Source organism: Bufo gargarizans, chromosome 3 (assembly GCF_014858855.1).
Source record: "Bufo gargarizans isolate SCDJY-AF-19 chromosome 3, ASM1485885v1, whole genome shotgun sequence".
In the NCBI taxonomy this organism is placed as follows: domain Eukaryota; kingdom Metazoa; phylum Chordata; class Amphibia; order Anura; family Bufonidae; genus Bufo; species Bufo gargarizans.
The window spans coordinates 526,941,889-526,968,820 of NC_058082.1; the positions used below are offsets into that span (position 1 = coordinate 526,941,889).

General features: G+C 45.0%; 1 protein-coding gene across 5 annotated transcripts in view; it reads right to left on the reverse strand.

Annotated features, from left to right (window-relative positions):
- The window catches only part of LOC122930542 (interleukin-5 receptor subunit alpha-like), a 141,828-nt gene that overhangs the window by 104,592 nt on the left and 10,304 nt on the right, over positions 1-26,932 (reverse strand). For all 5 annotated transcript variants that reach the window (XM_044284012.1, XM_044284010.1, XM_044284014.1 and 2 more), the window contains exon 2: positions 2,497-2,596. In XM_044284012.1, coding sequence (XP_044139947.1) covers positions 2,497-2,581 — 85 coding nt within the window. In that variant the 5' untranslated portion in view covers positions 2,582-2,596. The remainder of the gene's footprint in view (positions 1-2,496; positions 2,597-26,932) is intronic.

Here is a 26,932-nt window from a genome sequence, read left to right on the forward strand (position 1 = left end):
TAGCTAGACCACCCTCAGTGCGAATTGGATGATGAGGAGGAGGAGCAGGAGATGGTTGCCTCCGCTACAGAGCGTAGTCCCCATGGAAGTTTTATTCCATCTGTTCAGCATGGACGGGTGGAAGAGGAGGAACAGGATGAGCAGATTGAGAGTCATCCTCCTGATGAGGACAGCAAAGTCTTGTCTATTGGATCTTTGTTAGGCTGCCTTTCCCGTGACCCTCGCATTGTACTCATTTTGGTCAACACCAATTACTGGTTTTTCCCCCTTCTTGACCCCCGCTACAAAGATAACTTTTCATCTCTCATTCCTGTGGTGGAGAGGATGAGCAAAATGTTGCAATACCAGAAGGTCCTTATGGAAGAATTGCTCCAAAAATTTCAAGCTGACAATGCTGGCTGAAGAGTACATAGTTCCTTGGCCATCCGAGGAGGGGAGACAAGGGGAACACACAGCAGTTCCAACAGAGGCAGGGCAACACTCCCCAAGGCCTGAGACAGTTTTATGACACCCCGCCAGCACCCTCAACCTGATGCGCAGCCTATTTTCACAAGGAAGGAAAATTTTTGGAAGATGGTGAAGGAGTACGTAGCAGGAAAAGGCGCGGCACTCTAGTCTTCTATGTGATAGGGTGCAGGTTGTCTTGACCTCCCGGCCAAACAGAATGAAGTAAATATGACAATCGCACTCCTATTTCAATGCAGAAAAGTAGTTCTTTAATTAGAATAGGCAACTTCACAATACGGTGTGACGTTTCGGTCAAAACATGACCTTTATCAAACTCTGTGAGAAAAGGTAGCATAAATAGAATAAGATACATGTAAATTACATGTGGACTTAGAGATGCAATCATATAGAAATTATAATAATATCACAGACAGTGTCAGCGTCCTCAGTGATCCCTGTGTGCCTTACAACTATTGGATGTCCAAGCTGGACATGTGGCACAAACTCTACGCCTTGGAGGTGCTGGCCTGCCCTGCCACCAGCGTTTTGTCAGAGTGGGTATTTAGTGCTGCTGGAGGCATTATAAAAAATATAAGCGGATCCGCCTGTCAACTGAAAATGCTGACCCGTTGACTCTTATAAAAATAAACAAGGCCTGGATTGCCCCTGACTTCTCTAGTCCACCAGAGGAAAGTGGCTGAACATAAAGGCACTCTAAATGTGGCTTTTATGGTGTGTTGAAAACACTGTATTCCCATGCACCCCTTCCACCACTAAAAAGGAAATATGGTTCAATCTCCTTTTTCTTGTCCTTATCCTCCTCCTCCATCATATCAACATGCTTATTAGGCTGGCCTGATTCCTAATGTTTTAGAGGGTCAGCTCAGCAGCGGGCCCTCAACCATAATGTTTTAGATGGTCAGCTCAGCAGCGGGCCCACAACCATAATGTTTTAGAGGGTCAGCTCAGCATCAGACCCTCACCCCTAAATTTTAAGATGGTCAGCTTGGCAGCAGGCCCTCGCCCCTAATGTTTTAGATGGTCAGATCAGCAGCAGGCCCTCGACCCTGATGTTTTAGATGGTCAGATCAGCAGCAGGCTCTCATCCCTAATGTTTTAGAAGGTATGCTCAGCAGCAGACCCTCACCCCTAATGTTTTAGATTGTCAGATCAGCAGCAGGCCCTTGCCCCTAATGTTTTAGAGGGTCACCAGCAGGCCCTTGCTCCTAATGTTATTGAGCGTCACCAGCAGGCCTTCAATCATAATTTTTCAAGGGTGTGTATGATGGCCTCCTTTATGTGTAATAAAGGGTGTATTGGAGTGCAGGTTCCTTGTAATTTTTGGCAGCCCTTTCAGTGCATAGGCTTTACGAGTGTAGTAGTCCAACTACCTGAACAATTGTATCACAATGTGAATGAGGCCCTCCTTTATGTGATATACAGGTTGTATCGGAGTGCCTTTTCCTTGTAATTTTTGGCAGCACTTGAACTTTATATGCAAGTAATGTTTCCTAACTTTTTTTGCTCTAAAATCGATTTTGTCTTCTGTTTGGAGCATATTATTGTCTTCTGCAAAAGTGGCGTACTACTCGGACAACATCATTTCCAGCAGCAAGCTGGGAGTCCAAGATGCATCCAGACATCCTCCCCATGCTGTTCCCAAACCATTTCAGTGGTGTTTTCATCAATTTCTCTTCAGAGCAGGGGGTGCCTGGTTTAATGCTCGGGTTTTCCTATTGACTTCTATTGTGCTCGGTAGAATACCCGAGCATCCCGAGGCACTTTGGTGCTCGACCAATACTATTGCAGCCTCTTCAAACTGCTTTTTATACTGTCTGAGCCTCCATTGTTCTGATAATGATGAATTATCCTGAGGATAGGTCATCAATATTGTACTCCTGGAAAATCTTTTTAACACATCACATGAAATTGTGAACATGAACTTGTTAATGTGTGCTGCACCATGGTATTTACCACATAAAATGTGAAATTAAAGTTTGCTACATCTGTATGCAAAATATGAAACGAAAAAATATTTGTCATACTTACAATTTACACTTCCATATACTTGTTGGCAAACCGTCATGTATGTAAGGAGTAATACCCAAAGATATTCATTTCCTTGACAAGCCATTATCCAATGTTATCCCTTAAACAAATGAAAATATAAATATTCTTTAATATTTGTATAGTACCTTGAAAAACCATTCATACCCCTTGAACCTTTCCACTTTTTTTTTTACATTACATACACAAACTTAAATACATTTTTGGGGGTATTTTATGTGATAATCCAACACAAAGAAAATGATACATGGTTTTCAAAATGTTTAATATTTAAAGTCAGATTGGATGATGGGATTCTAAATGGGATTTAGGGCTGGACTTTGACTGGGCCATTCTAACATGAATATGCTTGCTTCACCCTAATCTAGACACTGGGTAATGCACAACATTATCTGAGAGGTCCAAAAATGACCAGGCTTCAGAAGGGTTCCAAACGAAAGAACCAAAGCCAGAATGTGGGCAGAAGCAGCACAACTATCCGGCCAAAAGTAGTAGTAGGTCACAGTTGTCAACACTAGTCTTGATGTAGTAATTATATATATATATATACAGGTCCTTCTCAAAAAATTAGCATATTGTGATAAAGTTCATTATTTTCTGTAATGTACTGATAAACATTAGACTTTCATATATTTTAGATTCATTACACACCAACTGAAGTAGTTCAAGCCTTTTATTGTTTTAATATTGATGATTTTGGCATACAGCTCATGAAAACCCAAAATTCCTATCTCAAAAAATTAGCATATCATGAAAAGGTTCTCTAAACGAGCTATTAACCTAATCATCTGAATCAACTAATTAACTCTAAACACCTGCAAAATATTCCTGAGGCTTTTAAAAACTCCCAGCCTGGTTCATTACTCAAAACCGCAATCATGGGTAAGACTGCCGACCTGACTGCTGTCCAGAAGGCCATCATTGACACCCTCAAGCAAGAGGGTAAGACACAGAAAGAAATTTCTGAACGAATAGGCTGTTCCCAGAGTGCTGTATCAAGGCACCTCAGTGGGAAGTCTGTGGGAAGGAAAAAGTGTGGCAGAAAACGCTGCACAACGAGAAGAGGTGAACGGACCCTGAGGAAGATTGTGGAGAAGGACCGATTCCAGACCTTGGGGGACCTGCGGAAGCAGTGGACTGAGTCTGGAGTAGAAACATCCACAGGCGTGTGCAGGAAATGGGCTACAGGTGCCGCATTCCCCAGGTCAAGCCACTTTTGAACCAGAAACAGCGGCAGAAGCGCCTGACCTGGGCTACAGAGAAGCAGCACTGGACTGTTGCTCAGTGGTCCAAAGTACTTTTTTCGGATGAAAGCAAATTTTGCATGTCATTCGGAAATCAGGGTGCCAGAGTCTGGAGGAAGACTGGGGAGAGGGAAATGCCAAAATGCCTGAAGTCCAGTGTCAAGTACCCACAGACAGTGATGGTCTGGGGTGCCATGTCAGCTGCTGGTGTTGGTCCACTGTGTTTTATCAAGGGCAGGGTCAATGCAACTAGCTATCAGGAGATTTTGGAGCACTTCATGCTTCCATCTGCTGAAAAGCTTTATGGAGATGAAGATTTCATTTTTCAGCACGACCTGGCACCTGCTCACAGTGCCAAAACCACTGGTAAATGGTTTACTGACCATGGTATCACTGTGCTCTATTGGCCTGCCAACTCTCCTGACCTGAACCCCATAGAGAATCTGTGGGATATTGGGAAGAGAAAGTTGAGAGACGCAAAACCCAACACTCTGGATGAGCTTAAGGCCGCTATCAAAGCATCCTGGGCCTCCATAATACCTCAGCAGTGCCACAGGCTGATTGCCTCCATGCCACGCCGCATTGAAGCAGTCATTTTTGCAAAAGGATTCCGGACCAAGTATTGAGTGCAGAACTGAACATAATTATTTGAAGGTTGACTTTTTTTGTATTAAAAACACTTTTCTTTTATTGGTCGGATGAAATATGCTAATTTTTTTTTATAGGAAATTTGGGTTTTCATGAGCTGTATGCCAAAATCATCAATATTAAAACAATAAAAGGCTTGAACTACTTCAGTTGGTGTGTAATGAATCTAAAATATATGAAAGTCTAATGTTTATCAGTACATTACAGAAAATAATGAATTTTATCACAATATGCTAATTATTTGAGAAGGACCTGTATATATATATATATATACAGTGTATATATATATATATATATATATATATATATATAGTGTGGGGATTTGCTCTGGTAGACAGGTTAGCGGACGCAGTATAGAGGCAAGGAACCAGGTTTTAAATCAAACTTTAGTGTTTTATTCACACTCAGCAAAACATAACAGTCTTGGTGCTTGTTCATGCACAGCAAAACAAAACAGTGTTCACCTGGAATCCTAGGTGTCAGTTCACACCCTGCTGAATGCTCAGCCACACAAAAAGTTCACTGGCAGTCTTCTAGGCGGCTTGCACCCCTGTTTGCAGTCTTCAGCCTTCAGCAAAGAGGCTCCACAGCTTCACTGTCAGGAGGAGGTAAAATCCACACCACCTGATAGTGCTGACTGCTTTTTAAACTTGCCAAGACCCAGCCTGGAACTTGGGGAGAAGCCACCCACCCATCACTTTGGCTACTCCTAGTTAAAGCCGTCCCGAATCAGCTTTACAGCCATACTAAACAGCTGATGTGTCAGACTACAATCTGCAATACTGACACTTGAGAAAAACCGGCTCTTACCTCACCGAGGCCAGGAACCTTGGTGACACATACCGACCATCAATGACGGCCCCTTGTTACTTCCTACTATATATATATATATATATATATATATATACTGCTAGTTTTAATATAATAAACAACCCCCCCTTCCCCCCTCAACAACAACAAAAAAATTTGATTGGAAATGTGTCTGTGAACACAGAAATAAAGGGAAATGTATTTATGAATACATTTGTTATCCCTCATAGATATTTTTGTGTGCTGGCCTGTGTATTGGTGTTGATCACCTATATGCTGGTTTAATTAACACGAGTCCCAGAAAAATAAAATTTCCACCATGTGAAGAAATAAATGAATGTTAACGGATGATTAAGGGACAGGCCTGATGCTAAATTTCTTGTTATCTATGACAGGTAGATTGCTGTCCTATATACTGTATATACCCTGTGTCTTGTAGTAATTACATATATATGCTGGTTTCATTAAATTCCCCACCCCCCAAAAAAGAAATTCCAACTGTGTGGAAATGGTATTCACAGAAATAGATCATTGATGCCTGATGCTCTATTTCACATTAACACTTATAGGTAGATCCTATCCTAGCCATTGTATTAGTGTACTGATCACCTATATGCTGGTTTAATTAAATTGAACAAGTCCCAATTTTTTTGATTTCAACCATATGGAAACTGAATAAATATAAACAAACAATTGAGGCTTCAAGCTCAATTTCATGTTAACACTCACAGGTAGATTGCTGCTATACTATGTGTTTTGCTGCAGTAATCATGTATATATGCCGGTTAATTAAATTGACCTCTCCCAAAAAATAAAATAAAAAATGCTACCTTGTGCAAATGGTAATTCACAGAAATGCATGACTGAGGCTTGACACTTAATTTCAGGTTAGTGCTCACAAGTAGATAGAAGCTATACCATGTGTTTTGCTGCAGTAATCATGTATATACAGTATGCTGTTTAATTAAATTGAACCCCCTGTCCCCCCCAAAAATAATAAAATAAAAATTGCAACCACATTCAAATGGAATCCACAGAAATCGGAATAATCGGAAACAGATGATTGGGGCTTGACACTCAATTTCACGTTGGCACTTACAGGAAGATTGCTGGTATACCTTGTGCATTGCTGCAGTAATCACATATACATGCTCCTTAATTAAATTCAAGCCCACAAAAAAAGGATTTCTGTGAAAATAGGCGGAAAAAATAAAAGTTTTAGTGGGTTCGTCTGAAAAATACCTGAAAATATTGTGGTTTGTCTTCCGTCCGAAAAATAACACAGTTCGAATCGAACCCGGTTCAGTCCGAACTGGTTCGCTCATCCTTACTAGCCAGCATAACTATTGCTGAAAAAAAGCCATCCCTGCCACACACACAGTAGAGAATATGGCCCTCTTAATGGAATTATTGCTGAGCGGCAAGGTGCACAACACTATCAACACCAGGAGCAGCAATTGTGACCAGGGACAGAACATATCCTTCATGACCCAATGGGTCAATATTTTGCATGGCAGTGGCAAGGATGAACCACTTTAATGTCTGTCATGTGCTACTGACACCTCCACGGTTGTGCAGGTTTAGTTTCATACACCAGGTGATTATCCACCTCCTGCCTTTCTTTCTCAATTGCCATGTTCTAGACTTGATAGCGGCGAATCAATGGATGTCGTATATCTGGACTTCTGTAACACATAAAAGGTTAGTATATAAAATGAGAATGCTCGGACTGGGAGAAAACGTCTGTATGTGGGTAAGTAACTGGCTCTGTGATAGAAAACAGAAGGTGGTTATTAACAGTACACACTCAGATTGGGTCACTGTCACTAGTGGGGTGCCTCAGGGGTCAGTATTGGGCCCTATTCTCTTCAATATATTTATTAATGATCTTGTAGCAGGCTTGCATAGTAAAATATCAATTTTTGCATATGACACTGTGTAAAGTAATTAACACTGAAGAGGACAGTATACTACTATAGAAGGATCTGGATAGATTGGAGGCTTGGGCAGATAAGTGGCAGATGAAGTTTACCACTGACAAATGTAAAGTTATGCACATGGGAAGGAATAATGCAAGTCACCTGTACATACTAAAATGGTAAAACACTCGGTATCACTGACATGGAAACTGATCTAGGAATTCTAATAAACAGCAAACTAAGCTGCAAAAAGTTGTGTCAGGCAGCTACTGCCAACACCAATAAGATAATGGGTTGCATCAAAAGGGGCATAGATGCCCGTGATAAGAACATAGTCCTACCACTTTACAAATCGCTAGTCAGAACACACATGGAGTACTGTGTACAGTTCTGGGCCCCTGTGAACAAGGCAGACATAGCAGAGCTGGAGAGGGTCCCGAGGATTGCAACTAAAGTAATAACTGGAATGGGGCAACTACAGTACCCTGAAAGATTATCAAAATTAGGGTTATTCACTTTAGCAAAAAGACAACTGAGGGGAGATCTAATTACTATGTATAAATATATCAGGGGTCAGTACAGAGATATCTCCCATCATCAATTTATCCCCAGGACTGTGACTGTGACGAGGGGACATCCTCTGCGTCTGGAGGAAAGAAGGCTTGTACACAAACATAGAAGAGGATTATTTATGGTAAGAGCAGTGAGACTATAGAACTCTCTGCCTGAGGAGGTGGTGATGGTGAGTACAATAAAGGAATTCAAGAGGGGCCTGGATGTATTTCTGGAGTGTAATAATATTACAGGCTATAGCTACTAGAGAGGGGTCTTTGATCCAGGGAGTTATTCTGATTGCCTGAATGGAGTCAGGAAGGATATTTTTTATTCCCCTAAAGTGGGGAAAATTGGCTTCTACCTCACAGTTTTTTTGTTTTTTTTTTGCCTTTCTCTGGATCATCTTGCACAATGACAGGCCGAACTGGATGGACAAATGTCTTTTCTCGGCTTTATGTACTATGTTACTATGTTACTATGTTCTCATCTTGGACAGAAACAGGGCTAAGTATTGTTTCCATTTCCCTTATGATTTCATGTATGTAAGTTGCAGGCTTGCCATGTTGACTTGCAGCGAGATAACAGCTACTTTTTTCACCACTTGATCTGTGGCACTTCAACTCATTTGAATTCTACCTTGCATTTGCTGGGCTGTCAGTACAAGCAGAATAAAATGGTCAATGATTACATTATGCACCAGACCATCATAGTGGGGAGCATGTGTTTTTTTTTTAGCTCAGGTAGTTTGATGACGACATTAGCCATGACCAAATACCTTACGACATTAGCCATGACCAAATACCTTATAACAATGATGGGAAGCATGGCAAGCTGCATGCTTGGTTGCTTATGTGCTGACAAGCATGTCATTAGCATCAAACAACGGGATGACTATTGATAACTATGTATTTAAACACACTCTGTAAAAGGAAAATGGAGACATTTTACCAAAATCTGAAAGGAGGAAAATGTGGCATAGTTCCAGAATGTGCACCTTTCTTAGCTTGGTGCAACTTTCACATAGGAGATGCATGTTTGCCACATATCTGGCCAGGAAGCTCCTAGTCATCGCTCCACCACCTCCGCCAGTGCTACTGCTAAAACAAGTAACATAAGCAGCAGTACTTATAGTCAATAAAGTTTGCTGAACATGACGGAACAATTTTTTTTCAACCTGATGCACATCAGCAAATGGATATGACAATCTGAATAACCAGTTTCAGTTGTCCCTTGACTTTTCTCCATCTCCAGGAAATACCCTGATCCTGGACCCCATTGACTTATGGTTCAGCAGACCGGCTATTGGCAGGAATTGGTCCAGTTTTCCATCGCATGACATTGGCACGATCAAACTGAAGAGGACAAAGTTGTCCTTCACAAGAAAAGAAAACATTACATTTGTGAAATGAACCAGGCCAAATGCATGAGAATTTGTACAAACCTTCCCCCAATGTCGCTGAATAGATCTGTCATTGCTGACATTGGAGACTGGCTAATTATTAACAGTTTTCAAAACTCTTTGCCTATGACGAGTTTTCAAATAAATTCACCTTGTTCTAAAATAATTTTTCACGAAGCTCGTTAAGTCAGGTATATCCTGAATATTACAGAAGTGTGTAGATACCATGAGAAATGTTTCAAAAGTCACTGAAAACAAATTTCTCTAAAACTTGAAATTTACTTTATCGATAAATATAAAAAGAACACTATTCATCCAAACAAATGTGTATATATCAAAGCATACATAAATCTTTCTTCTCACATATTCAGGAGCCATATCAACACTGATACATATAACTATCACAATATTAATCAGTGTATATCTGGTAATATGATGACCCAGAGGTAAAGTTAAAAGCAGTTTTAACTTACAGATAGATGACTTCAGATAGGGGGTGAGGATTTGCAAAGTGAGGCCAGAACTGGGAGATATATATCCCTAGTTATCCCCTGCCTAAAAGCAGTGCACCCACCATGAATGGGACGACCCCACTTATCAGTGTCTAAACCCTCACTTATCACCTAAAAACCCTGAAAAATGAGGAAATAATTCTCCTTATGCAGATTTGTCCAGACGCATTTCCCCCAATGCTTTGATAAACTTGGTTCTTCAGGGGACCATAAAGTCATGTATAAGAAGAGATAAGTGGCATCCTGAGTAAAAATGTGGTCTGCTGTTTCCACATAGATTTCCAAAGATTATTTTCTGTTACCTATTGATACAAGTAGTGTCCAAATGGTAGAGTGGGGAGTGTGCCTGAAGTAAGTTTGTGTTGACATCAATATTTATTTTTCCTTTTCTCGAATCCATCAGAACAACCCAAAAGAACGCATCTTGTCTTTTGATTATTTGCCTTCACGCCGTCAGTATTTAGTCAGTAATTGATCAGTATTGGTAAGGCAAAACAGGGGTGGGTCCAAAACAGAGATGACACATAAAGAAAATATTTGCAGGTCTTCTGTGTTTTGGACCCACTCCTGCTTTTGGCTTACAAACCATGATCAAATCCTGGTGTGAAATACTGACTCTATGATGGCGGATTTATAAATGTTCCAAAGACAGGATGTGTTTCTCATTTTTTGGTTCTTCTGATGAATCAGGAAAACGGTAAAATAAAGGCCAAATAGTAACTAGTGTCCCCAGAACAGATTGGTGAGGGTGGCAACAGCAAGAGGAGTCAACACAGTGGCCTAGTCACAGAGTGGCAATGGTGGCAACAGCATGAGGAGTCAACACAGTGGCCCAATCACATAGTGGGGGTCATGGAAACAGCATGAACAGCAAATACAGTGGTCCAGTCATATAGTAGGGAGGATGACGACAGCATGAGGAGTCAACACAGTGGCCCTGTCATATGGTGGGGAGGGTTGCATCAGCATGAGGTGGCAACATAAAGAGTCAACACAGTGGCCCAGTCACAGCGTGGTTTGGGTGGCAACATCATGAGAAGTCAACATACTGGCCCAGTCACATAGTGGAGAAATGGGGGACAACAGCAGTGGCAGTAACAAAACAGGATGGTGGGTGGCAGTAGGAGAAGATGTCAGCAGAGGCAGCAGGTGTGTGGCATCAGGTGGGTGGCATCATCAGAATAGTGGCTGAAGCATGTGGCCAGGAGTAATGGGCTATTTTTCACTATGTTCTGGTGTGGCCGCACATTGCAGTCAGAACATTACTGCCAGAATGATCTAGTCTGATGCATCAGGCAGTGGTGTATGAAAATCCCGGCTGTTCCGCTCCTGATTCATATATATAAAGGATAATCTCTCTACATTTTATGCTGAAAGGCGAGTTCTCTTTGGGGTAACTGTGCCCCTCCCCCCCTACACTAAACATCTGCTTTAATGCCACAATGCTACAATACTGCCCAAGCAGAAAAGCTTATCCAGGTTCAATTTTGGCCACAATTAAAGTTTGGCTCCTCAGTAGTACAGGTGATTTTGGATCTAGGGTGACAGAGTGCTCTCCAAGTATGCCACCACCTGCTGGTTCAGGTTCTGCTCCATGTCCTGCTGCTGCTGGCTTGTTTCCTTAGTAGGCGGATGAAGAAAAGTGCTAATCAGAGACTGAAGACTCAAGGTACTGCTGACAGATGGTGCTGCTCCTGCCCCCCCATCCCCCTCCAGAATTCATGGCAGTGGAGCGTCAGAGCAGAGGGTCCCCTAGGTCAGACCCTGCGTGAGGATGGGCGATGGCGCACGTACAGCCAGGTCCATAAATATTGGGACATCAACACAATTCTAAAATTTTGGCCTCTATACACCACCACAATGGATTTGAACTGAAACAAAATATGTGCTTTAACTGCATACTGTCAGCGTAAATATGAAGGTATTTACATCCAAATCAGGTAAACAGTGTAGGAATTACAACAGTTTGCTTATGTGCCTCCCACTTGTTAAGGGACCAAAAGTAATGGGACAATTGGCTTCTCAGCTGTTCCATGGCCAGGTGTGTGTTATTCCCTCATTATCCCAATTACAATGAGCAGATAAAAGGTCAAGAGTTCATTTCAAGTGTGCTATTTGCATTTGGAATCTCTTGCTGTCAACTCTCAAGATGAGATCCAAAGAGCTGTCACTATCAGTGAAGCAAGTCATCATTAGGTTGAAAAAACTAAACAAACCCATCAGAGAGATGGCAAAAACATTAGGTGTGGCCAAAACAACTGTTTGGAACATTCTTAAAAAGAAGGAACGCACCGGTGAGCTCAGCAACACCAAAAACCCAGAAGACCGTGGAAAACAACTGTGGTGAATGACCAAATAATTCTTTCCCTGGTGAAGAAAACACCCTTCACAACAGTTGGCCAGATCAAGAACACTCTCCAGGAGGTAGGTGTATGTGTGTTAAAGTCAACAATCAAGAGAAGACTTCACCAGAGTGAATACAGAGGGTTCACCACAAGATGTAAACCATTGGTTAGCCTTAAAAAACAGGAAGGCCAGATTAGAGTTTGCCAAACGACATCTAAAAAAGCCTTCACAGTTCTGGAACAACATCCTATGGACAGATGAGACCAAGATCAACTTGTACCAGAGTGATGGGAAGAGAAGAGTATGGAGAAGGAAAGGAACTGCTCATGATCCTAAGCATGCCACCTCATCAGTGAAGCATGGTGGTGGTAGTGTCATGGTGTGGGCATGTATGGCTGCCAATGGAACTGGTTCTCTTGTATTTATTGATGATGTGACTGCTGACTAAAGCAGCAGGATGAATTCTGAAGTGTTTCGGGCAATATTATCTGCTCATATTCAGGCAAATGCTTCAGAACTCATTGGGCGGCGCTTCACAGTGCAGATGGACAATGACCCAAAGCATACTGCAAAAGCAACCAAAGAGTTTTTTTAAGGGAAAGAAGTGGAATGTTATGCAATGGCCAAGTCAATCACCTGACCTGAATCCTATTGAGCATGCATTTCACTTGCTGAAGACAAAACAGAAGGGAAAATGCCCCAAGAACAAGCAGAAACTGAAGACAGTTGCAGTAGAGGCCTGGCAGAGCATCACCAGGGATGAAACCCAGTGTCTGGTGATGTCTATGCATTCCAGACTTCAGGCTGTAATTGACTGCAAAGGATTTGCAAACAAGTATTAAAAAGTGAAAGTTTGATTTATGATTAGTATTCTGTGCTATTACTTTTGGTCCCTTAACAAATAGGAGGCACAGAAGCAAACTGTTGTAATTCCTACACCGTTCACCTGATTTGGATATAAATACCCTCAAATTAAAGCTGACAGTCTGCAGTTAAAGCACATCTTCTACATTTAATTTCAAATCCATTGTGGTGCTGTATAGAGCCAAAAATGTTAGAATTGTGTTGATGTCCCAATATTTATGGACCTGACTGTAGGCAGCGACCAACTGACTACATAGGATATCTCTATAGAAGTTGAGTATATCATCCATCTCAGCAGGTGTAAAAAAGCCCTCATTTTGGCCCAGCAGTGAGGCTTAGTAATCATCCCTCTGCAGAATGGTGACATTGTGGCTGTCACTACGCAATCAACTCAGCATGCATCTGGCCATTTGCGCAAGGGACTCGGATGGACTCCCTGCCTCCATCTCCACTGCATACTGCCAAGGTTTGTCAGAGTTATCTGCCTCATCTTCCTCATCGTCCTTCAGCTCTTCCTGCTTCTTTCTTGTCACTTGTGCAGATAAAGCACCTTATTCTGTATACATTTCCTGGGCGTTAATGTCCTCAGCCTCCTCCTCCGCAAGTTCAGCCCCCACAGGACTCAGGTGACTGTGAGATGTAGGCTCCAGATTTATCAGCATCTGCTCCAGTAGTAGTACGTGAAGAACATGACATGGAGTGGAATTACATCATTCATGCCATAGTCCTGACAACTGACAAATAAAGTGGCCTCCTTAAAGGGCCTGAGCAAATATCAGGTGTCACGCATCGTCATGATGAGTATCATCAAGAAACTGGTCACTACCTTCCTCTTCTCATATATTTGGTTCAACATATTGTGGAGGGTAGAGTTGCAACGTGTGCATGCATATGAGGCAATGTTGTTGAACACTATTCTGCCTTTGCAGCTCAAGAGTGACTGAAGTGCATGCACAGTTTCCTGGCCATTTTTAAGAAGTCTAGCAGTTGGGTGGAAGACGTCAGGAATTGAGTTACAACCAGATTAAAGAAGTGTATCATGTAGGACACATGAGTCAGCTTTCCTTGACACATCAAGATAGATAGAATGTTCTTCCTGTTATCGATGACCATGGTTCTGATCTTCACTTGTCGAGGAAATAGCCAGCATTCAATTTCCTGGTTGTTGACACAGAGCGGTTCCTCCCTAGTGTGACTCCCAGGAGTGAAACGGCCGTGCTCTGTTTAGGTGGTATGCTGGAGGACCACTCCGAACTGTGCCTACAGTGGAGGCTGAGGACAAGGTTGAGAATGAGGAGGCAGAGGAAGACTTTGGCCGAATCACAGCATGAGAATGTGGCAGTGACATTGCCATCACCTGGCGTGCTTGGGCAGGAACCATATTTACCCAGTGGGCCATAAAGGACATACAGTTGCAATAAAAAGTATGTGAACCCTTTGGAATGATAAGGATTTCTGCACAAATTGGTCATAAAATGTGATCTGATCTTCATCTAAGTCACAACAATAGACAATCACAGTCTGCTTAAACTAATAACACACAAATAATTAAATGTTACCATGTTTTTATTGAACACACCATGTAAACATTCACAGTGCCCTATAAAAAAAACAGACACCAGTTCTGGGTTTGCATTTCACAAGAAGCATTGCCTGATGTGAATGATGCCTCGCACAAAATAGCTCTCAGAAGACCTACCATTAAGAATTGTTGACTTGCATAAAGCTGGAAAGGATTATAAAAGTATCTCCAAAAGCCTTGCTGTTTATCAGTCCATGGTAAGACAAATTGTCTATAAATGGAGAAAGTTCAGCACTGCTGCTACTCTCCCTAGGAGTGGCCGTCCTGTAAAGATGACTGCAAGAGCACAGCGCAGACTGCTCAATGAGGTGAGGAAGAATTCTAGAGTGTCAGCTAAAGACTTACAAAAGTCTCTGGCATATGCTAACATCTATGTGAGCGAATCTACGATACGTAAAACACTAAACAAGAATGGATTTCATGGGAGAATACCACAGAGGAAGCCACTGCTGTCCAAAAAAGACATTGCTGCACGTTTACAGTTTGTACAAGAGCACCTGGATGTTCCACAGCAGTACTGGCAAAATATTCTGCGGACAGATGAAACAAAGTTGAGTTGTTTGGAAGAAGCACACAACATTATGAGTGGAGAACGGCACAGCACACCAACATCAAAATCTCATCTCAACTGTGACGTATGGCGGTGGGGGCATCATGGTTTGGGGCTGCTTTGCTGAGTCAGTGCCTGGACGGATAGCTATCATCGAAGGAAAAATGAATTCCCAAGTTTATCAAGACATTTTGCAGGAGAACTTAAGGCCATCTGTACACCAGCTGAAGCTCAACAGAAGATGGGTGTTGCAACAGGACAACGACCCAAAGCATAGAAGTAAATCAACAACAGAATGGCTTAAACAGAAGAAAATACGCCTTCTGGAGTGGCCCAGTCAAAGTCCTGACCTCAACCCGATTGAGATGCTGTGGCATGCTCTCAAGAAAGCGATTCACACCAGACATCCCAAGAATATTGCTGAACTGAAACAGTTCTGTAAAGAGGAATGGTCAAGAATTACTCCTGACCGCTGTGCATGTCTGATCTGCAACTACAGGAAACGTTTGGTTGAAGTTATTGCTGCCAAAGGAGGCTCAACCAGTTATTAAATCCAAGGGTCCACATACTTTTTCCACCTGCACTGTGAATGTTTACATAGTGTGTTCAATAAAAACATGGTAACATTTAATTCTTTGTGTGTTATTAGTTTAAGCAGGCTGTGATTGTCTATTGTTTTGACTTAGATGAAGATCAGATCACATTTTATGACCAATTTGTGCAGAAATTCATATCATTCCAAAGGGTTTACATACTTTTTCTTGCAACTGTATATTGTCCTTGACCATAGTTACAGCTCCTCACTTCGGTGCTGCCGTGAACTGTACCAGAGGGTCAAGGACTGACCCAACTTCTGATCAGCATATGTGTGCAGGGCAGGTACAGCTTTTTTATAATAATGATGGCTTGAGACTCTCCACCTTGGGTAGGCACAAGCCATCAGTTCTCTGAAATGGGCAGAGACAACTACATGGAAGGGAGGGACTGTAGTACCAGCAACATGGCCGGGAGAACATTTAGCTTCTACGCAGTTGAATGAATGCACGCATACTGTTATCTTTTTGCAATCGCCCAGAGATTAATTACTGGTGAAATGCATGACTAGGAGTAGTAGTAGTAGTAGGAGAACCAGTAGACGATGAGTAGTCTTGACTACTGGAGAAGGGGTGTGGGCCACTGTGAAATGGAGTGGTTGCTGTGTCATGCAGTACCACTACTTTAGCAGCATGGTTTTCCTAGGTCACTTTATGGTGACGCCCCATGTGTTGACACAGGGCTGTGATGCCAACATTGGCATCCTGATTGCGCTTCACATTCTGCCCACAGATCCTACATACGGTGAGTATGGCAGTTTACCACCACCAAGGCATGTTGACTTACTGCCGCTGCCTCTAAGATACCGTGCACCATTGGTTGTTTCCAGAAAGGTAGACTCCTGAGTAGCAGATGGTCTACCACGGGCATGTTTAGCTCCAGATCTCACACTGCTGCCACCCTGCTGGCTGGCCTCACTTTCACTCTGCTGGCTCAGCCACATGTTGCCAGCCTGCCTCTGTCTCACAGGCAAGCTGCCGCCCTCACCCCCCAATGATGATAATGATGATGATGAAGCCCCCTCTTCACCCGGCTCCCACGTGCAAACGGTACATCATCATCCACTACTGTTTGCTTCTTACTTATGTCACCCTAACAAGTGTCATGGTCGTGTCCCTGACAGCTCACTCCTACGTCACTCTCATCATTGCTACTTGCACGCCTACAGGAGGAAGCAGCAGCTCCAAATCTGGGCTGGGCAATTGTCCTCAATAAGCTTGTCCTCACTGAAAAGCTTACAATATTTCCCCAGTAGAAGGAGTAGAAAAAGAAAGAGGCAGGTTCAGGACAGGTGAGGGCACGTGGTTTGTTCCTGGGTCATGCCAAATAAGTGTGGTGTCAGAGGAACCCACCGACTCCTGGCTGTAGGTGTCTGAAGTCAGTTGAGATGATTCTAAAGACCAAGTCAACCATTCGAGGACAACTGGATTGCTAGTCAAAATATGACCGCTGGATGACAGTGGCAGCTTTGACCTATTGCTGCAGCTGCTTCTACCACCCCACCCCCCTTCTTCTGATGCTACTTCTGCTGGCTCTACCTCCAATTTTGTCACTGCTCGTTCCCTCGGAGGGACCTGGCACCTGTCTGTTGGACATACTGTACAGTAACAGTAACTGTATACAGTATGTAAAATTTGTTATTCAATGTCATTGTCAACACCCCAATAAGAGTAGTGTTAGCAGCTTATCCCCCCCTAATTTAAGAATTAAGGCCTAATAGGATTGCTTTTCTAAGAAGCAAGTTGGGCATCCCAATCACAGTTAAATTACACTATTTATTCACCCCTGTTTGAGAATCAAGGCTGTGGTAATGTGAACAGTGCTGGAAGGTGTGTTGTCCCACTTCAGGTACCTCAGATGGGTTAGACAGATAAAATCCAGAGAGTGGCAGTAGTCTCAGCAAAGCATAGTTTGCTGAGACATTTTTGTATACATTTTCTGTGCTGGATTTTACTTGGACTGGTGGCTAGGCTTGGTAGAGGGAGTTGCCAGTCCACACCCTTCCAGTACAGGTTTTCCTTTCTACCTAAGGTGATTGCAGGTGAGGCCTGCTGTAATCAGGCTGGCATAATGTGCCTCAGAGTAGGTCAGTCTGGGGAGAGATACGCTGTGAGATACAGAGACCCAGAGCAGAGGCTCTGTGTGTGGTCTTGCCAGGCTGAGAGACCAGGGCATTGTGACAGCCCAAAGTTTGGGGAACGCCATGATGCCGGGATTCAAAGGTCACAAGGCCAGAGTCGGGAGGACTGTTGGGCCACACTTCCCCATACAGGTACGGGACTGATTATAGTTGGAGAGGCTGTGGAACTATGGGCTGAGAAAAAGCCACATATGGGTTCCATGTGTGAACAGGTTTCTGAGTCAGGGCCACCTTAACAGGTGGGTGAAAAGCCAGCCGGGCAGGTATTTGTTTTGTTTTGATGTATGTGGGAACCTCATCACACCCAGTGATTTATTAACTGGACTGTTCAGTGTATGAAAAATGTCCCAATAAATGCAATGTTTGGTCCCGAAAGCTGCGGTGGACGACGATTCTTGTGAGAATGACCCCCAAGTACAGCGATCCCTTACATATGGTGGAGGATGTGGGCAAGTTGTGCATGGAAGAAGGGCAACAGTTGGTTGCTAGGGGCAACAACAAGACAAAGAGCAGGTGCTACTGAGTGCTGCTTTGTTGCCGTGTGATGCTTAAACAGTCGGAAGCCTCTTTCGTCCAATGGAGCAGTGGCTTGTGATGTTCTGAACTCTTGTTACAATTTTGCTGTGCTGTGATTTAAAAGGCCAGTTGGCCAAATATAAAAAAACATATAAAAAAATGACCTGTGAAAATGGCTGTGGCTTGGTATCATCTGTGGGAGAAGGACTGCGAGCTAGTGATTGGGGGAATCCCGCTGGGGGTCACTCTAGATGCCCGCCAGCAGATTTCTAGGGTCAGGCCTGAAGTGCTGGACTTTCTGGAGAGAGGGCCGGAGACTGATGCCACTGTGTCTCTGACCTTTGTGAGTATGGCTCTGTGCAATGGGAGCTGTTAAAATGTGAGACCCTGGAAGTGGAATTTGTGCTGGGCAAGGACTTTCCATTGTTTGGGCAGTTGTGGAGCGGAGCTTCTGATAAAAAGCAAAGATATGCCATTGCCAAGGGCAACCTTCGGGAAGACAAAGAGGTGGAGAGCGGTGCAGTTCTCATAAGTACATATCTTCTCTGCGACTGTGCACAAGATTCTAAAGGGTGCGGCTGGAATGTTGGTCCAGGAAGAGTCTCAACTGCAGGCCAAGTTGTTTCCGGTAGTAACTGTTGGAGTAAGAAGTCTGCAGGTGATCATGGTACCAGGAATCAAGGGCAGGTCTCCAGAGGCTGGATTTTGGTCGATAGTCTCGGTAGAGATGTCCGTGGGATGTCCTCGTCTCCCGAGACTGCTGAACCTGTGACAACGAAGGGTAAGACTGTTCCTGTTATTAACTGTGTGGCAGACCCAGTGACAGTGAGCCAGCAGGCAATTAATACCTGCTGGGCCTGTAGGTAATAAGTCACACAGAAAAAAAACGGTGTCTGAACAGGCGGATAAGCCTGTTGTGATTGCTCCCTCACTGAAATCTACAGAGGAGAAGGTTTCTGTGTTATCTCAGTTGCCCATGACCAAAGCTAGTTTTGGGATGACAAGGATCCAGGATCCCATGCTAGCCTGGGTAAGAGGTAGCACAATATTGAAACCTGAGACTGGTAAAACAATAAAGGCGCTGGACAGTCTTGCGGCTAAGGACAATCTGCTGATTTTCACTGAGCGTCAGACTCTAATAAGAACAGGGACTCAGGAACTTGATGTTACAGATACGCTCATGCATGAGGGAGTGTTGGGGTATAATTTTCCATTAGGCTGGGAGTTGTGGAGTAATGGAGACGCTTCTGCAAAGAGTGCAAAAACTCCTGCAGAACTTGTACCTTTCCCTTTAAGTGAATGTGTAAGGGAAAGGACCATTGAAAACAGTGATGTAGTTGAAATGAAAAATGAAAATGTGAGGTCATGTGAAGTATATGATGATGACATGCCTTTTCCCTTTCAGGATGTGATCAGGAGAGAAGTGCCCCCTCCTCGTAAAAATATATGTGATACAAAAATTCTGGTAAATGTTGTCGGCCCAGAAGGTGTACCACACGTACCAGAGGTGGATATGCAGTACCCACAGGGTTTTATGGTTGCTGGGGAAGTGTCCAATGTGGGGATTAGCGCATCGGTGCCTCTAGAGGTCAGAACTGATAATGATGACACAAGTAATATAAGTGACGCATGTGCCGTGGCCGATAGCAACTCAGAGAGAGAGGCTGCCATGTTGAGGTCTTGCCAAATTGACGTAGTTATGGGTAGCAACCAGACGATAGTTGTACCTGACGTGACTAGAGTTGAGTGGGGAGACGCCAGCCTAGTATCTAAGACCCATATTAAGGCAGCGGTAGATAATCTGACCTGTCAGTACAGCTGCAATCATGAAGATGATTTCTCTCTCTCCACATGGTCCCTAGATACGATAGAGAAGGGACTAGTTGTCATCATAAAGACATTGAAGAAGGCTGCAGAAGGGTCAAAAGAAGAGACACCAGAAAAGATGAGTGAACTGAAGGATCTACTGCCTGGTGTCCAGGAGAAGAAGAAAGACTACAGAAAGACACAGAAGTCTGTAGTAGACATAAACAATGGGCTTGAAGAGTCCCTGGGTGGAAATCCTACAAAGTGTCTAAAGAAGAATGATGGCACTCCTTTGTTTGATGCATCAGCAGAACAAAAGAAAGATCCACTGGAACAGGAGGCCTAATAGTGGGGCGCGTCCAACAAGCTGGTGCGAAAAACTAAAAAGGAACAGAAGTTTGGCCAGCTCCTGGCTAAAGAGAAATACATATCAGCTTGGTATGCCGAAGAACGTGACCGAGCGGAGGCTGATGCTCGGGAGAGAGTCCAAGGCCCTCTCCTTGGCTATAGCAATTGAAGAAGTGCTTGAGGAGCGAGGTAAGAGTGGGTCTGGAGATGGTGGTGTCGGGGTAAGGCAGAGAAGGTGGAAAAGGTATCGGCTGAACCAGTTGACGGGGCTGATGTGGATACAGAAGCCAAGAGGCTCCTGACAGTGAGCAGCCTGGGCCTGAGCATGAAAGTTGTCCCCTCTGCCGTCAATGCCTTCCAGAAAGCCAGGGGTCTGATGGGGAACAATATCCTGGATGACCCTCTAAAGGGATTGCCAGATTGCCAGAAGATGACGAGTCTGGTGAAGACCCTGTTGTCCCCAGTGCCTCCAACCTTGATGCGAAAGGGGAGGAGGAGTTAAGAAAGCAAGGATATGATGCCATGTCCCTGAATGGTGAGAAGGCTAATAAAGTGAAGGAGGATGCCAAAGAGACAGAGGCCAAGGAAGCTAAGGCCGAGCTCTTGAAGTGGGAAAAACCCTTGGATGTTCCAGAGATTAAGGGTAAAGCGGGGAGAGCCAGTGAAGAGGCAGAAGACCCTGAAACGGAGGCGCTATCTGAGAAAACCACTGCTGAAAAAGAAGCGAGCGGGGGCAAGCCAGCTCTGCTGATGGAGCTTCGCAAAGACAAGAAGAAAAGGCCTAAGCATCTGCAAGAGCCAGCGAAGTCGAATGGAGAGTCTGTCGTTTGCATAAAAATATATTCTGAAGGGAGTTCCAGAAACCGAGATCGAAATTCTAAGAGTAAAGGAAAGAGAAATGTACGATCTGCTGTTAAAATAAAGAGACAAAAAGAGGTGAGTCGTAAGAAGCGTGCTCGGCTGAAGCAGCTGTGTAAGTCAAAGAGAGAGAAACATAAAAAACTAAAAAGAGAGGGTCTGCCTGTCACATGGACATGGGAACCTTGTTGACAATGTCTCTTGTAACAAACCAAGCACTGATGGCATGGGTCTGGGAAAATAAAAGGAAGCCTCTGACGCTGACCACATCTTCCAGGGGGAAGGTTGAGCCAGATAATGCGGATGCCCTGTCACAAGCATCCGGTTGGTACAAGTGTTCACCCCCACGGGTTTGAACAGAGGGGGGGGATATGTGGTAATGTGAACAGTGCTGGAACGTGTGTTGTCCCACTTCAGGTACCTCAGATGGGTGAGACAGATAAAATCCAGAGAGGGGCAGTAGTCTCAGCAAAGCATAGTTTGCTGAGACATTTTTGTATACATTTTCTGTGCTGGATATTACTTGGACTGGTGGATAGGCTTGGTAGAGGGAGTTGCCAGTCCATGTAGCGGTCAGAGGAGGGAGAGACCACAAAGCAGGATTCAAGTACAGAACAGCGGACAAGGAGACTGAAGCAAAAACCGGCTTTATTAAAGAACCAGATGTAACTGCCGGAAAATCGGATTAACAGTATAAACAGGTTTACACAGATTACATGAACACAAGTTAGAATAAATGCGTTCTGCAGCAAACACATCAGAGTCCAGGCTACACTCAGCTAATATACTCCTATCTAGCCCTGCTACCCACTAGCCCCTCCTATCTAGCCCCTGCTTCTACAGCGCATTGACTAAGTCCCTGACTCTATAACCTATCACAGATAAGCACCGATGCCTCTCACAGTTCTGCAGATTCTCCTTGATCCCATAAGATGCAGTCTGGTGGTCGCTTGCTTGTCTGTCTTTCTCTCTCTGGTTACAGCAGATGCAGATCTTCTTCAGCTCTGGCAGGAAGGATCCGGCTTGTACTGGTCTCTGACACACGGTCCACTCCTCTGTAACACACTGTGCAGTCTTTCTCTGGGTCAAAACTGGAGCACTTCAGTTCAGAGTCTATCTTGGCCTGTCTCCAGCACAGCCAGCTTCTCAGGACTCCATCAATCAGGCTCCATGTCCCATCACTAGCCTTTACTTGGCTCCTAACATGGCAGCCATCCTCTCACAGCTCTCAGGGCACTCCCACCTCTAGCCAGGACTCAAACCCCGGGAACTTCTGGCTGCTCCTACCTCTTGCGTATCTCAGAAAAAGTTCAGCTTCCTCTTTCTCAGAGCCACAGTGGCCTCTAGTGGCTGAAATAAGTCATTACAGCACCATATTATAGATAGCCGTGCAAAGAACAGTTATTCTAGGGGCTGACCCTTACATTCACACCCTTCCAGTACGGGTTTTCCTTTCTACCTGAGGTGATCGCAGGTGAGGCCTGCTGTAATCAGGCTGGCATAAAGCGCCACAGAGTAGGTCAGTCTGGGGAGAGATACGCTGTGAGATACAGAGACCCAGAGCAGAGGCTCTGTGTGTGATCTCAGCTTGCCAGGCTGAGAGACCAGGGCATTGTGACAGTCTGAAGTTTGGGGAACGCCGTGACGCCGGGATTAAAGGGTCACAAGGCCGAAGTCGGGAGGACTGTTGGGCCACACTTCCTCATAAAGGTACGGGACTGATTGCAGCCGGAGAGGCAGGGGAACTACGGCTGAGAAAAAGCCGCATATGGGTTCCGTGTGTGAACAGCTTTCTGTAGCTGAGTCAGGGCCACGTTATTAGGTGTAGTGAGAGCCCAGCCGGGCAGGTATTTTTGTTTTGATGTATGTGGGAACCTCATTACACCCAGTGATTATTAACTGGACTGTTCAGTGTATGAAAAATGTCCCAATAAATGCAATGTTTGGCCCCAAAAGATGGGTGGACGACACCTCTTGTGAGAATGACCCCCCCCCCCCCCCCAAGTACAGCGATCCCTTACAAGGCCTAATAGAATTGGTTATCTAAGAAACAAGGTGGGCACCCAAACATCATTAAAAATAGGCAGCTTATTCACCCCAATTTAAAAATCAAGGCTAAATGGAATTACTATTCTATAAAACCATGTGGACACCCCAATAACAGTAAAAAAAGCTTATTCACCCTAAGTTGAGACTCAAGGTGTAATATAATTGCTTATATATTTAACAAGGGGGACACCCAAATAACTGTTAAATTACACAGCTTAATAACCCCACTTTGATGTCGTATTAAAGGGGTTGTCCGGGTTTAAAGTTGAACCTGGACATTCACAGATTTTCAGCCTGATTAGAGATGAGCAAATTTCATATTTAGAAAAATGTTGGCGCTTCGTTTAGTGGTAAAAGCAGAATTGCGTTATGGATTCCGTTACGGACCTTAATGCAATTCTATGACAGAATGCATAACAAAATGCCTTTAGAGGCATTCCGTTATTCATTCCATCATGATAGAAGTCTATGGCCTGCATAACGGATCCTGCTTTTACCACCAAACGAAGCACAAACAAATTTCATAACATGAAATTCGCTCATGCCTACCCTTGATATTAGCATCGGAGCATTTTCTGCTTTTTTGTTTATAATAACACACTGCTGGGTCGAGGCTTCCACCCAGCAGTGTTGATTGGGGGCTTTAGCTCTGTCCCAGCCATTTTACAGGCTAGGGCAGAGCTAAAGGTAGCCCATTAGTGCTGGTTGCGTCACCAGGCTCACTGCTTGGTGGAAGACTTAACCTAGCAGTTCATATGGAGGGCCCGGGTACTTCAACGGATCTTCTAAAAAAGCCTTTGCCCTGTGCAATTCAGCAAGAGGGCAAAGTAGAGCATCAGAGTGTGAAATTGTCATGCCCTGCTCAAGCTATGTGTGGAGGTCTGCCAGGTTAGCAGCACGTGTGTAGCCTTTTTGTTTTGGAATTTAGCTATATCCGCCTTCCTTCAGGTGCACTGGGTGGGGTCGTTGGTTTGAGTTTAAATTGCTCCCACTCCCAGTGTCCTGTGGGAAGGGAAGGGAGGGGATGGGAAGGGAAGGATTTGCTGTTCCTGCTCAGTCAAGATAAGTTGGTTTTGTTTTCTTGTGGTTGTCTGTCTAGGCTGTTAGAGAGACGCCTGCCCCCTCCAGGTCCTGAGGGAACAGGCTGCCTCTTTCCCCCTTTCACCATCTTAGGGATTCTAGGGAATTTTCAACCTAGGCACAGGACACATTCATTCCCACCTTCAGGGTTTGAATGTGGGCATAGAAGTCTAGGGAGAGCTGGTAGGGATTTGTCAGGAGGTGACCTCTATCCCCAGCTTCTTGCCTAGACACTTGTTGGTTTATATCCTGTGTATCTTGTATCCTGTCTGCCATGACAGAAATGCTCCGATGCTCATATCAGAGGGCCTGCCTATCTGGGTGAAATTGTGGGTATGTCCAGGTTCAGCTCTGAACCTGGACAACCCCTTTAAGCTTCATTCACATCTCCTGTGAACATTAGTGATGGACGAACATCAGCCGGGACAATTCTCGAACAGCATGTTCGCAAACTACAATTTTGCGGCGGCCCCTGTCCACTTTAACCCCTTAAGGACACAGGGCGTACCGGTACGCCCTATTTCCCGAGTCCTTAAGGACCAAGGGCGTACCGGTACGTCCTGACTTAAAATCGGCATTCCGGCGCCGCGGGGGTTAATCGGAACGGGATTTCGGCTGAAATCATTCAGCCGGCATCCCGTAACAACGCAGGGGGGGGTCATTTGACCCCCCCGTATCGGCGATCGCAGAAAACCGCAGGTCAATTCAGACCTGCGGTTTTCTGCGTTTCCGGTCCATTCGGGTGTCCGGTGACCCGATGAACCGGAAAAAGACTGCGATCGGTGGCGTAATTATACACCACCAATCGCAGTCCGAGGATTTGAGGAGGCGGTGCTGGCCCTGGTGCTGAACACTGCTGTCCAGGGTGCTGATTGGTGCAGGGGAGAGAGGCGCGAGATTCAAACTTCCTGCGCTCCTCTCTCCCCTCCTCTTCCTTTTCTGCACGAGCACCCGGCAGCATCGTCCAGCACCAGCTCCTGTGTCCCCCTAATCGCCATCCATCACCCTCCTGCACCCATCGCCACCCAGGTAGGTTAGGGTCAGTGAGGGAGAGGCATCGTTAGGCAGGGAAAGAAGGGAAAAGTTAGTTAGGAAAAAAAAAAAAAAAAAAAAACTTTTAACTTTTACACAAAACTTTTTTTGATCCATCTAACAGACCCCAGACCCCCCCTGCCACTTGCCCCCCCCTACCAGCCCCCCACCACCACCAGCCCCCCCACCCCCTCCACCCATCCCCCCACCACTCCCCCCAACCCCCCCCCCCCCACCACCACCACTAGCCCCCTCACCACCACTTTTTTTCTGCGTTCGCTGACTGGTCGGCACTTTTTAGCGTCCGTCCACTGTTAGCGCATCGCCTGCCCCACCGCTGATCAGCGTTGTACCGCTAATCAGCAACTTTTTTTTTTTCCTAACACTTGCCCTTTTTTCCTTTTTTTAGTACGCGAACACCCGTTGCCCCCACACACACGCACATATAATAAAGTTTTACACACACGCACACCTACACGCACACACACCCATGGCCCGCCGGGTGTTCTCGGCCGAGGAGGCATATGCCCAGATTGCCTCCGACTCCGAGAGCCCCAGTGAGGATGAGGATGACCCCACATTCCTCTTATCATCAGCATCCTCCTCATCATCATCGGATGACGATGAGCCACCAAGGCGGCGGAGACGCCGCCAGGCGGAGCCAGGGGCCGCACATGCTAGGGATCCTGTGGCCCACCCTAGTACGAGCCGCCCTGGGGTTCGTACTGGTTTCCCGGCCCACCAAATAAGTTCACCGGAGACCCCTGCCGATGAACTTAGCTGGTGTCCCCCAGTGGACTTTGAGCCTGAGATTCCGGATTTCGCTGGCAATCCTGGAATCCAGATTCCCACAGTGGGGTTTACTGAAATTGACTATTTTAGTTTTTTTTTCAGTAACCCACTGGTGAATTTGATGGTGGAGCAGACGAATCTGTACGCCCAACAGTTCGTCGCTCAAAACCCAGGCTCAGTTTTGGCTAGACCCGGTGGCTGGACGCCGGTCAGTGCAGCCGAAATGAGGACATTTTGGGGCCTCGTGCTGCATATGGGTCTAGTCCAAAAACCCAGTGTCAGGCAATACTGGAGTGGGGACGTCCTGTACCAGACCCCACTGTACAGTATGGTCATGACACGCTCCCGGTTTGAGGCCATCCGGAAATGTCTGCATTATTCCGATAATGCAGCATGTCCACCCCGAGGTGATCCTGCCTATGACCGGCTGTATAAGATACGGCCTGTCATCGATCACTTTGGGGCCACATTTCAGCAGGCCTACGTACCTGGAAGGGAGGTCGCGGTTGATGAGTCGCTCATTGCGTTCAAGGGGAGACTCAGTTTCCGCCAATATATTCCCACAAAGCGAGCGAGGTATGGCGTGAAGCTATACAAAATTTGTGAGAGTACCTCAGGGTACACTTACAAATTTCGTGTGTACGAGGGGCGAGATTCCCGTATTCAACCCCCAGAATGTCCCCCCACTCTGGGTGTTAGCGGGAAACTCGTGTGGGACCTTATGTACCCACTGCTGGATAATGGTTACCACTTGTACGTGGATAACTTTTATAC